A 16,929-nucleotide genomic window follows, 5' to 3' on the forward strand; every position below is an offset into this window, starting at 1 on the left:
AAACTTATTACAAATGCAAATTCTCAAGCTCCACCTCAGACCTCCTGACTTGGGAAGTTGTGGGAGGTGAGGCCTAACAGGTGTTTCTGGTGCTTACTAAAGTTTGAGAACCTTTGTAACCCCTAGTGTAGTGTAAACAAATCACCCTGGATCTCATTATGGTTGGTTCATTTAGGGCTTCACAACACACTCTGATGTCCATTGGAACGTCTGTAGATCTGTATGAAAGCAGACAGCCCAGGCACAACTCTTCCATAGCTCAGTGCGATCACCTAATATTTCAGGGCTGACTCTTTTCATAGCAACCTGCATGAACCTTTGGCCAGAATCATTGAGGTTGGCTGTCAGTCATCCCTTTGTTCTAGGCTGGGCACATGCAGGTAAAGGCAGCAAGTTGTTTAAGAGCCTGGGCTTTGGAGCCAGAGAGACTGCCTTCATACATCTGCTCTACCATTCACTAGCTGTGTGACCGAAAACAAACTAGTGAATTTCTCTGATCCCCCAAAAGTATTGGCTCCCTTCCCCCGCCATTAGGGTTCTTCTCTGTGATGATGGGGTAATGGGTATAAAGGATACCCACTGTGTGCCTTCTCATACCACTGAGTATGTACTATGTGACACTGTATGGCCATTATCCCACTGGTGACCATCACAGCTCCGGAAAGTATAAGTATAATAGATACCTCTATCAATAGTTCTTCAAGGAGGATATTTTACTCCCACTTTTACAAATGTGGCAACTCAATAAGTTACCCAAAGTCATTCAGTTGGGAGTCGGTGAAGCCTGGGTTCTAACCCCAGTCTGCCTGGCACCAAACTCCATGCCCTTTCTACTATATCACAGAGCCTCAACCTTGTACCCTTACCAATTAATAGCAGTTAACAGGGTCTGTCAATACCTTAATGGATATAATTGACGATAATGGAAGGACTGTGAATCATAGCGGCCGTCTGGTGGAGAGGGAAGTGAGTGGAGATGGCAAAAGAGTCAGGCTTGGTCGCTGTGGAGTGTTGGTGCTAGAAAAGAAGGTGCTGGAAGGAGTGTGGACATGGCTCCTAGGGGTGTCAGCCTGGTGAAAGCTGCAGAGACAGAGATGCAGAAGGCTGAGGCAGCATGCGGTGGCTGCCACGTTCCCTGCCCCACCTCCACCGAGCCCCTTGCAATCAACATTTCCACTCCCATTCGTCTCACTCAGCTGCAGAAGTAGTGGGCTCCAAGCCGACCCTTCCTGTGGGGGCCTCTGCAGGCAGCAAGTGTAAAGTTTAGGGATAGGGAGAAGCACCCCAGGTGTCACAGGAGGCAACAAAAGACCGATGGATAATAGGTATGCCTCTGCATCCCTCTGTGGGTGAGAGAACTCTGCCTGATGCATGGCAAAGGGCAGCTAACCAGACTAATGAGCAGTGTCAAAGAAAAAGTTTTCTTTGATAAAAACAAGTTTCAAATGAGGGCAGAGCCCTGATATCTGGTACGAGTGGAGGCTTTGTCTTCTCACAGAGCCAACTCTTATTTATAAGCAGGATGCAAGAGAGAACCAAGGAGATTAAAACCCACTCTCTTGGGAAATCATTTTCCTGAGGGCCTTTCTGACTGTCAAAGTAAACTAGATTCACCAAAACAAGAAGGAGGAGGGGCTTCCCTGGTGGCGCAGTGGTTGACAGTCCGCCTGCCGATGCAGGGGACACGGGTTCGTGCCCTGGTCCGGGAAGATCCCACATGCCACGGAGCGGCTGGGCCCGTGAGCCATGGCCGCGGAGCCTGTGCTCTGCAACAGGAGAGGCCACAACAGTGAGAGGCCCGCGTACGGCCAAAAAAAAAAAAAAAAAAAACAAGAAGGAGGAAAAGCAACTGAAACCACACACAATCCCAAAACCTGGAGGCGACTGCTGTTTATATTTTAATGTATTTACTTTATACACACACATATGCATATATATACCCACATACATATATACCAAGACACAATATGGTACATACTTTACTTTTGTAGCCTCCTCAACTGTGAAAGTAGTGGCTCAAATCTGGATCCTTTCTGTGGTGGGCTCCGCATCCCTCATGGGGGAAAGTATAGGGATTGGGAGAAGCACTTCTTGGATGGCAGAGGAGCAGTTATATAGATATAGATACATAGATATAGATATATTTACCAAAACAGAAAAATGGTACGTACTTCTTTCCTACCTTTGTTTCTCACTTAACAGTAAGACACGAACATTGTCTCGTATTTGAATTATTTGAGAATGTGACTTTAAATGGCCGTGTAACGTGCTGTCATGTCAGTGTTTCAATTTACTTAAGCTGTTCTATCTCATTGGGCATTTAGATTGTCTCCAAATTTTCATTTCACTCTCAACACTGGGTTAGTGTGCAGAGTTTTCTGTACTGTGCCCAAGAGTAAATATAATCATTTAAAATATCTTTAACCAATTTGAAAGATACCTTGTTTTGATTTATATTTCTTTGCTTATTAGAAAGATGGAGTATTTTTTTCAAATTGCTTATCCATTTGTATTTCTTCTGTCATGACTTAGCTATTCATGTCCTTATTCCAGTGTACTCATGGAATATTCATCTTGTTTTGTATTTGTTTGATAGTAAGGATATTAACCTAACCCCTTGTCATACTTAAGATGCAAGTATTTTCCCTTGTTTGTGGTTTAAATTTGTGTGTGGTGGCATTTTGATAGTCAGAAGTAGTAATTTCTTATATATTGAAATCTTTTCCCTGTCATTTCTTCTTTTTCATTTTTTAGGAAGGCCTTTATTCTGAGATAAGATACAACCATCTATATTTGATTCTGTCTTTTACAGTTTTAAAAAATTTAACGCCTTAATCATCCTTGAATTGACTTTGGTACTTATGAGGTAGGTCTCAATGTATTTTTTCCCCTAAATAATCAACCTAGTATCTCAGCATCATTTTTCAATGTTCCATTCTTTCCCCATTGATCTGAAAAGAACATCTTTATCAAATACCAAATACACAGAGTGTGTGTGTGTGTGTTGTCCATTAAATTTTGGTCTATTATTATATCCATCTAACATTTGATCCTAGCTTTATAGCACATCTTAATAAATGCAGTACAAGTTATCACTCATTTCTTTCTTTCTAAACTTTCTTGGTAGTTATCACCTGTTTATTCTCAGTTGAAGCTTTATAATTTAACTCTACTCCTTTGAGTCCCAGATGTACTCCTTTCAGTTGGATTCTCTGAGGCTTATCCAATCACTTCATAATTCATTCCTTTTTAAAATAAATTTATTTTATTTATTTATTTTTGACTGCATTGGGTCTTCATTGCTGCGTGCGGGCTTTCTCTAACTGTGGTGAGCGGGGGCTACTCTTCATTGCGGCGTGCGGGCTTTCTCTAACTGTGGTGAGCGGGGGCTACTCTTCATTGCGGTGCACAGGCTTCTCATTGCGGTGGCTTCTCTTGTGAGCACCGGCTCCAGGCACGCGGCTTCAGTAGTTGTGGCACATGGGCTCAGTAGTTGTGGCTCTCGGGCTCTAGAGCGCAGGCTCAGTAGTTGTGGCGCACGGGCTTAGTTGCTCTGTGGCATGTGGGATCTTCCCGGACCTGGGATCAAACCCATGTCCCCTGCATTGGCAGGTGGATTCTTAACCACTGTGCCACCAGGGAAGTCCCATTCCTCTTTTTTTAACCTAGTTTGAGTAGATTTCTGTTCCTTAAGGCTTTAATCTCAGCCCTATTCTTTCTCTTCACTTCCTCCTTCCATGATCTTATCTAAACATTTGACACCTATCATCTTTAGGAAGAAGATTCCAATCTATATAATAAAAAAAAGATCATGCTTATTGCTTATTATGTATATTTGGTGGCATTATCTTATTTAATTCCATTTAAAACCCTACAAGATAGGTAGTAGTATCACCTTCATCTTACAGATGTAGAAACCTAGGCTTAGAGAAGTTAACTAACTTGTGCTGTGTGTTAAGAGCCAGGATTCAAATTCTTTTCTGATATACCTGCCATCCTAAGCTATGTAGCATTTAAAAGAAGGAAACGTGAATATTAAAAATTCTGTCTGCTTTAAAACTGAAAATCATAGCCACCACAGATACAGACTTGTGTTTTTGGAATTGAAAATGACACAAGAAGCAGTATGTCATACTAAAGGGAGGTTGTAATGGTAGCGTGCTTAAAGGCATTGGCTCTGACCACTTGGGTCTGAATCCCAGATGCATTCAATGGATTAATGGTGTTATAATCCACATACAGCACTCTCCACAGTGCCTGGTACATATCAACTCTAAGACGTACATTTTTGGGAGTTCCCTGGTGGCCTAGTGGTTAGGATTCCGGGCTTTCACTGCCATGGCCCGGGTTCAATCCCTGGCTGGGGAACTGAGATGCTGCACGGTGTGGCCAAAAAAGAAAAAAAAAAGTACTTTTTCCACATTTTTGAAACCAGTAGGTCTCTCACAGTTTAATTGGCAGTATTTATCTTACAACTGATGGCATCTTAGATTTGATGAAATAAGGTAGAAAGTGCTTAATAAGTGTTTAGCTATTACACAAGATGACCACTCATCCATCAGCAAATATTTCTTCAGTGTGAACTATGTGCCAAGCACTGTTCTGGGGACTGGGACGGACTAGTAAACACAGCAAAGATTCTTGCTCTCATGAAGTTTACCTTCTAGTGGGAGACAAACATGAAATACAGATTAACAAGTAAAGTATATAGTATGTCAGATGACAATAGGTGGTAAGTAACAGAAGTGAAACAGAAGAAGGGGGATGGGAAGTGGTGGGGGCAGGGAGTGCTCTATTAGAGTGCACAGGGAATGCTGCCCTGAGTAGGTGACATTTGAAGAGACCTGCATGGGATTAGAGGGTGAGCCATGAGGATAGCTGGGGGAATATCTTTCCAGGTAGAAGGCAGAGCAAGTGCAAGGGGCTTGAAGTGAGGGCACCCTTAGGGTCTTTGAGGGGTAGCAAGAGGGCCATTATGGCTGGAGAGAAGCGAGTACAGGAGAGTAAATGAGGTGGGAGGGGGAAGTGCTGCAGATTATAGTTGGAAACTTTAAGTATGTGGATAAGGATTTCTTGAAATCCTCTCAAAAAGGCTCTAGACCTAAGAGTAGGAACTGCGTATTGGGGCTCACAACCACCTAGCAAGGATTGCTGAGTGTCATGGCTACACTGCACTTAAGGCTGGGGGACGGCTGCGGGGTAGAGATGGCATTAATTTAGGTAAAGTGAGGAGAGAGACAGTTCCATTTAGTCTCTTAAACACACTAATGCACAGTCAAAATGATTCATGGTGCAGAACAGTTTGAGGGCAGAATGATAATGATACGTGATCAGAATAACTAGATGAAGCTACTCTGAAAAAAAAAGTGACATTCAGGGCTTAACATTACTAATGAGGTACAGCACAAACTGGCCTTGGTTTGATCTTTCAAAAGGCATGCTGCCACAGCATCCATCCTTGCTTCAAGTGGGCTGGACAAAACTAAAGTTATTTTAAGAATACGGAAGAACATTTACAGGGTAACTACATGTAGGACAGAAGAGTACAGAAGTCAGACTTCTGTAACCATTTAATGTAAGGTACACGGTTTTTAAAAAATCTTTTGTTTCTTAGCAGCCAGGATGCATAGAGGTTAAGAGTATGGTCTTTGAAGGCAGACGGAGCTGGGCTCAAATGTCAGTTTTGTCACTTACTCTTTGTGGGACTTTTGTTAAGTAACCAACTCAAGCCTCGGTTACCTCCTCTGTAAACTGGGAATGACACTGCCTAACCTCAGAGAGTTGCTATGAGGATTAAATGAAATGTGTGTAAAGTGCACAGCACTGTAACTGCTCAATAAAACGATAGGGCTTCCCTGGTGGTGCAGTGGTTAAGAATCCGCCTGCCAATGCAGGGAACAAGGGTTCAAGCCCTGGTCCGGGAAGATCCCTCATGCCGCGGAGCAACTAAGCCCGTGCGCCACAACTACTGAGACTGCACTCTAGAGCCCGCGAGCCACAACTACTGAAGCCCGCGCACCTAGAGCCCGTGCTCCGCAACAAGAGAAGCCACCGCAATGAGAAGCCTGCGCACCGCAACAAAGAGTAGGCCCCGCTCGCTGCAACTAGAGAAAGTCCGCGTGCAGCAACGAAGACCCAATGCAGCCAAAGATAATAATAAATAAAAAAATTATAAAATAAACAAATAAAACTATAGCTGCATTTTCCTACTAAAAATGTATTGTACACCAAGATTTCTCCTGTTCATTATCTCTTGAAAGAGAGGGACTCAAATTTACAACTGCCATCAAAATACATACAGACAATAAAAGCAAAGAGAAAGCACAACGTTTCCTTAGAATTAGGCAGTTCTAGCATTACAGCGTACACACTGAATTTAAAAAGATGGACCTCCAAGTTGACTTTTTAGATACATGGCAACATACATAGAACCACTCTACTTGCTATCAATAATCTTAAAGTGCTTCTTTCAGAGGCTCTATGAGGTGCAGAGTTGTGCAATATATTCAGCAAAGCTGAGACAAGACAGGTTCTATCGAGAACCCCCTCCCCAGTCCCACAAACGCAAGGTAAGGCCATTTTTTGACTGAATTAGAAGCCATTAAACATTTATCAGAAAATGAAACCCTGTTACTCAGGAACTATGGAGAGATCCAAAGTTCAATTCCTTCTCCCACCAAAAATGTCTCTTATGTAAAAAGGAATGTATGTCATTTAATCCAATCATATAACATTTGAGCATTAGGCTGGGTTATAAGAAATTTTCAGAAAATGGATAGCTCCTTCTCAGCCCCTGTCATATCCCTGAGGTGTATCTTGCTCAGAATGGAATGAACTTCAACAGTGAGTACATTTTATCAATGCAGACATACATATGCTGAAAGTACATTTATTATGAAGCTCTTAAATTTGATTTCTATATTTTATTTTCAATACTTTCTTGTAATTTTCATGACCACATAGGCCCCCATATTTGAAATGTCTGCATTAAAGATTCTAATGCCTTCTTAACGATGGCACTTGGTTAATTTGCAGACCTATGAGATCATATGAGTCCTATTGACAACTCAAAAGACAATAATTTGAGGAACTTAGATTTTATAAATCAAGCTCTTAAGACTGAGAACATGGAATAAAAATGAAGTTATCCAGTGATATAGATTGTATGATCTTTATTATATTTTAATCCATCAATCTAAAATTCACACACATCAGATCAAACAGGAGTACCACAGTATTTATTTTGTAGGTATTAATTAGTTTACTATATTGATATATACAAAACTTTAGGCAGCAGCAGGCATCAGTTCTTCCAAAGCAGCTTAGGTAAAAACAATTCTTTATGAGTTCAAAGTCCTACTATTTGACCTCCCCTGTTGTACTGACAATAAAAATGAACTCAGTGAGTAAAGCTTATTGAACACTCAGTTCATAGATTTGGGGCTTCCTGTATTTTATTGGAGTTGAAGCAGTTAATGTTTGAACCCTCTGTTAATATTTTATATTTCAATTAATCTTAATTCTCAAAGAAGAATTAAAACATGTTTGCTAATTATCTAAGATAAAACCATGATACCCAATGAAGAATTAGTGATGTTAGTCTGCTACCCCAAAAGTAGAAAACTTTTAAATGAACCCATAATTTTGAATGTATCTGAATTTTCCAACCCATATACCTAGCAAGGTCACAAGCTGATTTAAATAATCTGGCTTTTAGACAATCATCTCAAAAATATTTTTTGAAACGAAGCCACTGTTCTTTATGATGCCATCATTTTGACCAAATAACAAATAAGCAGTTGTTTTCAAAGGAGAACATTTTAAAAGGAAACATTCTTTACATACTTAGCAAAGAGAGGAGAGCTTGAGTCTACAAGTCAGAACCAGAAAGTTCTAAGGGAAATATAGTTGAGCAATCTATTTCTACTCCAGTTTGGAATATATGCTTTTGAGATGCACTATATATAAAGATAGTAAAGAAAGACGTTGATGAATTTTCTTTTTTTTAAAAAAAAAACAAAAATTTCCAATTTCATTTATTGGCAAAGAGTTCTGGCATCAGTTAATGGCAGCAATACAGTGGTGAGCATCTGCATTGTGCTAAGAGGTAGATGGGGACCTAATCCTTGGATGTAATAACTAACTTTAGTTAAGGTTTAGGCTTAATTTTTTAATCCAAGGAACATTTTAAAATTTATTTATTTTTGGCTGTGTTGGGTCTTTGTTGCTGCGCACAGGCTTTCTCTAGTTGCGGCGAGCGGGAGCTACTCTTCTTGCGGTGCGGTGGCTTCTCTTGTTGTGGAGCACAGGCTCTAAGCACATGGGCTTCAGTAGTTGTGGCTTGCGGGCTCTAGAGCGCAGGCTCAGTAGTTGTGGCCCACGGGCTTAGCTGCTCCGCAGCATGTGGGATCTTCCCAGACCAGGGCTCGAACCCATGTTCCCTGCATTGGCAGGCGGATTCTTAACCACTGTGCCACCAGGGAAGTCCCAATCCAAGGAACATTTTTAAAGTGAAGGCAGATCTGTAGAAAACTTTTCTTTTTTAGTTATATAGAGCTAAAATAGCTTGATAAAATAAACATCTGCCTTATGCTAATAACAGGAGTGCAAAGCAGCCATTTGGACACTAGAGAAATACAACAGTGTGCTTCCAAATCAAAGGACAATTCAATAGCCTAGCCAATCAAGCAGACACTGGGAGGAGTGGCCTCTAGTACCTTACTCCAGTAGCCAGAGCCATTAGAGGTCCCTACAGGGATATAAGTCTGTATCAAGATCAACAAATTTACAGAACAATCCTGGTCCAGCTCTGGCCAGGCAGGCATCTGACTGATGATACTTCAGGGCCCACTAGCCTCTAGAGTTAGCACATGCTGCTGTGAGAAAAAAGAAACCAATACATTAAAATTATCAATTAGAACTTATTCATACAGGGGATGAGAGAGTACATGAGGCACACAAAATAGAGAAGCTTTGTTTTGTTTTTTTAGTGGAAGATGAATTAACTTTGTGAACAAGTTAAGGCTGTAAGGGAAAAAAATTCTAAATCATAACTAAAGAAAAAATAACCCTTTCTATATCAACACCTTAAAAAAAAAAACGCCATAGATCTTACTTCATCCTTCAGCATAAATGGCAAGTCTGAGGTAATCAATATATTCCAAACTCCAGTAGGAAAAAAAAAGACATCCCTGTTTTGTTTGGGGTTTTTAAAAAATATTTATTCATTTATTTTGGCTGCACCGAGTCTTAGTTGCGACATCCTTGTTAAAATACAGTAGCCACTAACAGTAATAAAGAAAACAGCCAGACTTTTGCTATTAAATACAATATTATGAAGACATTCCTTTCTTTCTTTCCTTTTAACTAGCAGGAAAATTAAATCAGAATTTAAATAATCTTGTTTAGGCGGTGGGGAATCTAAGTCTTATTACAAACCGAATTTTATGTTTGCCACCAATGAAAACGAATTCACTATGTTCTTGAATTTATTTCCTGAAGCAAGTTAAATTCTCTAACAGCTTTGATTTTGCAAATAATGTCAAAGAGGCAAAATACAAGTAACTGCAACATATAAAATTATACTTCAGTAGAAATGCTTTCATAATTGGATCCAGAGGCTTAGAATCATTATTCACTAAAAAAAAATATTCTAAGCCACAATTTTTCTTTCAATTACACTTTTACAAAGGAAGAAAAAAATAGGAAAAAAAAGAAGAAATTGGTCCTAATAGTGCTACTCATGCCCAAGTTAGCTAGCAACTCACTGAGGTTAATCTGCATCTCTCAAACAATCAATTGCACAGCATTTCCTGGCTCTTTAGCCAATGGAAAACATAACTTCTGATGGCAAAAAATCTCCAAAAAGCACTAGATTTAATTGATTACACAGACTGATAACCAGTACGACTTTTCCTTCTTCCAATCATATAAGAGATAAAGACAACAATTATAAGGAAGCCCAAGGCCACACCCACTGCAACAGGAATAAGAAAGTTGAGGTCAGAGTCAGCAGAACATTCTTCAGCTGTTTGAAAAGAACAGACAGAAAGCAAGGAAAGGAAATTAGTAAGGAATGCAATTAAGCAGAAACAAGAAAACAAGAAACAAGCATTTTGAAAGAGTACATAGGTTAGTCTTTTACAGCATTACCCTTATTTTCTTATTTTCACTATGTCCACCCAAGTATTTCCAAGCAACTGATCCTCCTGTATCTCTCACTGTCACTTCATCTCAAATCACACCTAATTCCTCAGTACAAAAAGCAGAAGTTAAGGGAAGAACGGGAAAGGGTCCAAAACAAAGAATTGTGCTTGCCTAATATGGGAAGATTTTATGTTGAATTGTCTAATGGCACTGCGGGGAAAGAGCGGCACTGCGGGGAAAGGGCAGCACTGTGGGAATCTTCACTTAAAACCACTACCTGCGTATTTCCCCACTCCCTTTCTCCCCTGCCACAGCTATCGTGAAAATATAAATAAGAATTCTGTATGAGTAATAACATCTAAGTTAAAAAGGACTCATGATCAAGAAAATGCAGTATAATTTTTTTCATACAAGCATTAGGTAGCTATCAGGTTATATGTAATTATTTTTAGCTGAGCAGTGGCCTGGAAGAATAATAGCAGAGTCCAATGGACATTGCAGTCCACTCCACTGGACCACCAGGAAGGCGGTGTGCACATGCAATGTAGATTCTGAGCTCTGGACTGAAACAGAACTGAGTTTGAAACTTGATTCCTTCAATTACTACCTAAAGGACCTTGGTCAAGTAATTTAAACTGGGCCTCACTTTCCTCATCTGTAAAAGGGGGAATAAGAATACCTATATTATAAGGTATCTGAGGATTAAATGATATTTCTAAAGTATATGATACACATCAGGAGGTCAACAAGTGTTCATTCCCTTCTCTTTTCCTCCCATGTTTGTGATCCCATCCAAGGAGGTTTAGGCTTTGAAGTAGCAAACAGAGGTCAAAATAGGAGCCATTGAAAAAGCCAATATTCAGTACTTTTAAAAATACTTAAGCAAACAAAGTTGGTATCATGTGTCATTTATTGAAATTAGTTATTACAGAAACTCAAAGTGCCAGTTCTGATCTCACAGTTTCAAGTTTAAACTATTGAGTGACTAGACTTCATTGGGACAATTTTTAATCAAAATGCTAATAATGGTTTTGTTGCCCGCTAGATATGTAACCTCAGTGAAGTCACTCCTCTTTCTGAAAAAATTATGGGGTTATAGTAAGGAATCTTTAAGGTCCTTTCCAGTATAAGTCTAATGCAATTAACAAAATGTGATACTTGGTGTGATTTATGATTGAATAATAACTTGCATTTTTCCTCTAATTTTATCTTTTCCTCCTCTTGCACTTTTGTCATTCATAAAAAAATGCTGCTGAGGTTCTGAGTATATAGAACAGATTTTAGTAATGACATTAGCTTTTATTAAAAAGATTTACTATATTTTACTGAAAGCCTTCAGAGACTGATAGCTGGGTATCAAAATGCTGTAATCAGTGAATTACAAAAATTCTGAACAAGCCAATATATATACAGAATGAGTTAATAAAATAATCACTTCCATGTGAAATTCTCAAGTCTACTGATTAAGCTTCCTTCTTATTTATTTGTCTATACATTCAATATCTGTGCTGCACTTCTAACATTGAGCGTGCTTCAACAGGGGCTGATTATCTAGCTCATTTTCATGCCAACAGCTTCTGTCTACACCCCATCTATGCTCTGCCCCACAGGGGCCATCCTGGAAAAGGCAGGAGCCGAGTTGCTGCTTTGCTTCTCTGCCTCCCTTCTGAGATTGCTGCTGCTTACAGCTCATAAGTACCAGTCTGATGACAACACTAAATAGATTTTAATGCTCTAGAGACCAACAAGATGAGGTAGAGAAACACAACACAATCTCTCCTAATTAGTTCATAGAATATTTCTATCTTGCAATGCTAATCAGGCATCCAAGGAAGAGAAAAACATTTTTAAAAAGGCAAGTGGTTAAATATGCTTGAATCCTTTCTGTCTATTATTGCTGAAAAAGAAAACAGTTTTTTGAAAACTCTAATTCTGAAGCCAGTTGAAGCTCTGTTGCAGCCTCTTGGGTCTGTTTTTTACCTAGGGAAAAATCACAAGCCAAAGATACTGACTTCATCTTCAAAGAAAGTCACATAACCTAAAAAATGCTGATGGTCCTGAGGACATTCAACTGAAAACCAAGTTTAAGCATCTGATGGGCATTTATGCCACATCAACATTTATTTAATGAACTATATGCAAAGGCACTGTGATGAGCTTAAATCAGGATAATTCTTATACACTGAAACAGAACACCGGTAGTGAAACAATATTTATTAATTCCATTAGGAGACAACTACATATTTTATCTTCATAATGGCCATGTTAATAAGTTTAAGGCATCTTGGGTTAGAATCAAAATTTGGCCAAGGCTTCTTAAGATAGACCTTAAAACACTGCACACCGATGTTCTTTTCAACAAGTTTGTCTTCAGGACCAGTAAATACAACATTAAAAAAATTTCTATGCTGTTCTATTAACAGTTTTTATTAATAAAGAATTATCTCAAAATGCTGGGACTGATTTAAGAATTAAAGTTTCAATATATCAATCTTAAAGAACAAAGTATTTCAAAACTGAAAGGGAAGAAAATCTTGTTATGTGCATGTATTTTTATATAATCAATCAGACTGCAGGTTCTAAAATTGCTCATATCCAGCATGATGGCGCTTGAGACCAATAAAGTAAGCCAGCAACACTAGAATAAGCACTCCTGCCAAGGCTGCTCCCACCGCTATGGGCACAAGGAAGTTGTCGTCATCTGCACTGCAGTCTTGAGCTAGATGTGGAGAAAGCACAATTGAGAACAGAAACAGTGACAAAATTTCAGATCTGTACATTTTAAGTTAAAATGACAGTACTTCCCAACACACATATTTGTTTTTTACACCAAGGCAACAAGTCATTGGAATTCATTACCAGCAAATGAGATGTTCCACAAAAGTGATTTTCCAAATAACCAAATCATATACTTTTAAGTACCCCAAAAAATGCAGTCATTTCAGATGAAAGATATATAAAATGATCACATACTTCACAGATTTTTCAAATGGAAGATAATGGATAAATATAATTAGCCTTTCCTTGATGATCAGGCTGTGAGCTTTCAGAGGCAAATTGTTATGATGTTGAAGAAGCACAGTGCCTGGAACACTGCAGATTGGGAAGTATTAATGAAATGAACCAAATGAACAACTATATAAAGCAGATGTAAGAACTCAATGCATAGGAATATGGGGCCATTTAGTAGTAAGAAAAGGTATAAACTGGCCCTGATTGCATAACTGTTTGCCTCAAGATTTCAGTCTGGTGTAGGAGTCAGATAAGAAAATCAGTGGTTATAATTTCAAAATGTGCTGTAATAGGGGCAGGGAACACACAGTGTCATCAAAATATTTCAGAGGCACACTCAACCCAGCCTTGTTACACAAGACACAGTTTGAAAGAGGTGACACCAGAGCTGAATTTTTAAGAATGAGTAGGAATTAACCATGCAGGTAATGGGTGAAGGGCGTTCCAGGTATAGAAAGCAGCACAGACAAAACTATGGAGGGTAAGAAAACATAGCACTTTGGGTGAAATGCAAGCAGGTTGGCATAGCTAGAACAATGGATTAAGAGGTACTCTTGGAAAAGAGGTGGAAAAGGGTACTAGGATCAGCTCACAAAGGCACCGTATGCTCTAGGTAGTTTGGCCTTATACTGATGCCCCCCCCCAAAAAAAATTTCTGCAGAATTTTAAGCAGGATATTTGTTTCAGAAGTTATGGCAGATGGAAGACTGGAGGTATTAAGTTAGGAAGCAACTCTACTGCTAGAAGCCAGATGACCAATAATATGGTCCTGAACTTGGTTAATAAAGTGCAGATGCAGAAGGGATGGACTAGAGATCCAATTAGAAGACAGAACTGACCAAACAGATGTAGGAGGAAACAATATTGTAGAATGGCTTCCAATCCCATGACTATGTAGACACTGGTGCCATTCATTGTGATAGGGAATACAGGAGGAATATATACATTTCAGTTTTATTTGTAGTTATTTTTGTGTGGGTTTTTTTAAATTTAATTTTTAAAATCTGCATGTCAGGGGAGGGTGGAGAGGGATATGTGGAAGAGGGAGACATTCCGTTTTAGATCTGCTGAGTTTAAGATACCTATGTGCTAACCAAGTGGTTGACGCGATAGCTCAAACCAGGGAGAAAGATATTTCTCAGCAAGGGCAAATAAGAGTAATAAGAGGATCAGAGACAAAACCCTTGGGAACACCAATATTTGAAGAATAAAGGAGCAGGAAAAAGTAGGGAAGGCAGGTAGAAAATGGTGCCACAGAAGCCAAGGAAGGAAACAGTTTCAATTATCATGGGAGAACAGTGTAAAATATTAAGAGACGCCTGCGAAATGTCCACTGGATGTAGCAATACGGAGGGTGGGGGCTAGGAGTCAAATTGTTGCAGGTTTAGGAGTGAATGGGAAGTGATTGACTGGTTAGGAGATCAAGAACTTGGGATGGGGAACACACAGTACTCGTTATGAGACGTTTAGAAGAAAGGTAGGTAGTTAGAAGGGGGACACAGGGTCAAGAAAGGATACCTTCAGGGTGGAAGAGACTTGTGGTTACAGGATGAGGGAAAGAGCCATGAGCATTTTACAGGTTGAAGACGCTGGTACAAAGTCTCCTGGGAGGCAGGGGAAATGGGATTCCAGAAGCACTGACCAGAAGAAAACCTACTGAGACTGGAGAAGAAAGGGATAGTACAGATGGAGATATGTTTGCAGAGAGAGGAGGTGGCTAGCATGTTGAACCACCGCTTCTGTTTTCCATTTCCTTGCCTCTTATTGCCCTAGTTCTCCTCCTAGCTTGCAATTTACCAGGGATTGATAAATCAGATAATTAAACTTATTAGAACTGTGCCAAAAATAAAAATGAATAGCTGCAAGGCACATCTGATTGTGTTTGCATGTAAGAAATGTGCCAGCCTTTTGCTAGTCTCTGGGGCAATAACTGGGAACAAGATGCAATCCTACAGTTTATGGACTTTATGACATCAATTTTGGCTGCCAGCTCAATGATCTTTTTTACTTGCTTCTTGGTTTTGTTAAAAATCCAGATAGCTGAGGTTGCCAGATGTGACTTGTGAATATATGGTGTTAAGAGCACCCAGTTAGCTCCTCCCCTTCAATTTCCCAAATTACCACCCAGCATATAAACTATTAGGTGACATGACCATAAAGTATTATGTCTTGGATTTAATATAACTTGGTTTTTAAAAAAGTCATTAGATTAATTTCTTATTCTGGCAACGAATTCATAGTCCTCTTTCCCAAATTGGGTATTTGACCTAGTACTGAAACGACTTTCATAAATACTGCCAATAAGGCTTTCTTAAGGCTTTCATGCAAGACAAATATTCCCAGAGTAGATCAAAAAGGCAATTCTGCTAATACAAAGATCTTTCTAGATGCTGTCATTTACTTAAAATGCTCTCAGTTAGTATGTGAAGTATTAATTTATAATAATTATTGATTTTTATGAATTCGGCCTTTAAAAATTCTTTAGGTAATGGAAAGAAATTTTGGTAAAACAGTAATTTTAGTAAAATCACATCCAAGAAAAGAAAACCTCATTCTGTAAGTCATTTTGACCTGATCTATGTGCCTAATGTACACTTGAGACCTTTCTGGGGAAAGGAAAAGTGTATTTGTGGAAGAGTTTAATAGTCACGGAAGCAATGAAGATTTTTAAAGACAAAGTTTCATTGACCATTGAAATCTCAATGGAAAGGTTCATGTAGATTTTTAAAATGCTGTTTATCTTCAATTTTCTGTTAGTTCAGAAATTTTTCAAATACAGTTTTCAGTGTGAGGGCTGAAAAGCCGAGATGTACATTTATAATAAAGTATAAAACAAACACCTCTTCAAAACCAATGTGTCAAAAATTCTCTTTGGAAGAATCAGCATTTAGAAGCACATCCTTATGTGACATTTTATTTATTATATACCTTTTAGATCTATAGTCAAACTGTTTGAAATATATTACATGAATCTGAAAAGATACTTGAAGCTACTCTATACTAGTTTCAAAAATAAGATATGGTAATTATTGATGCAGAAAGTTATGTACCAGGGTAAAAGATCAGGAGACAGGTAGGAGAGAGCTGAGCCCAAGACAATGTAACATTATCTATTTAAATAAACAGAGATAAAAGGCTATAATCCTAAAAATATCTAAGTCTCGTAATAATTCCTCCTAAAAAAACACAAGAAACTTCAGATGGTGTGTTTTACACTGTATGCAAATATGTTCTTGATGCCTAACAAGTAGCTTCTTATCAGGTTCCTTCTAAAAATACTCAAATGTATATTTTTCTTCATTGAAATGAAAAACTATCACTCAAAGAAATAAGAGTAACAGGACTTAACAGCCCTCAGTCCCCAGATGAAAAAACGAGAGAGACCCCAATTGAGTAGCTTGACCAAGTCACATGGTAGCTAGTAGAGCTGGGAGCTCTGATGACTAACTGGCAGTCACGTGGCTTAACTGGGTAATCCAGAGGAAAGCAACTAGCCAGGCTGCTAAATTTTTGTGTGTGATACACTAAGGTGGACTGGGAAGCTATCTGGAAATTGGAAGGTTCAAGCATTTTAAGGTGATCTGAGAGAAAGATTAGGGCTTCCCTGGTAGTGCAGTGGTTGAGAGTCCGCCTGCCGATGCAGGGGACACGGGTTCGTGCCCCAGTCCAGGAAGATCCCACGTGCCGCGGAGCGGCTGGGCCCGTGAGCTATGGCCGCTGAGCCTGCGCGTCTGGAGCCTGTGCTCCACAACGGGAGAGGCCACAACAGTG

The 16,929-nt window shown here is 39.3% G+C and overlaps 1 protein-coding gene across 2 annotated transcripts in view; it reads right to left on the reverse strand.

The window, feature by feature from the left end:
* Positions 1-9,884: 9,884 nt before the first annotated feature.
* LAMP2 (lysosomal associated membrane protein 2) overlaps positions 9,885-16,929 on the reverse strand; it is a gene marked incomplete at both ends in the record, with an annotated part of 34,635 nt that continues 27,590 nt past the window's right edge. Inside the window, one exon of one of the 2 annotated variants that reach the window (XM_079727537.1) lies at positions 9,885-10,027. In XM_079727537.1, coding sequence (XP_079583663.1) covers positions 9,885-10,027 — 143 coding nt within the window. Of the gene's footprint in view, positions 10,028-12,345; positions 12,866-16,929 lie in introns of those variants that run through there. The other variant, XM_079727538.1, reaches the window with a different exon arrangement.

The sequence above is a fragment of the Hyperoodon ampullatus genome (assembly GCF_949752795.1).
Source record: "Hyperoodon ampullatus genome assembly, chromosome: X".
Taxonomy (NCBI): domain Eukaryota; kingdom Metazoa; phylum Chordata; class Mammalia; order Artiodactyla; family Ziphiidae; genus Hyperoodon; species Hyperoodon ampullatus.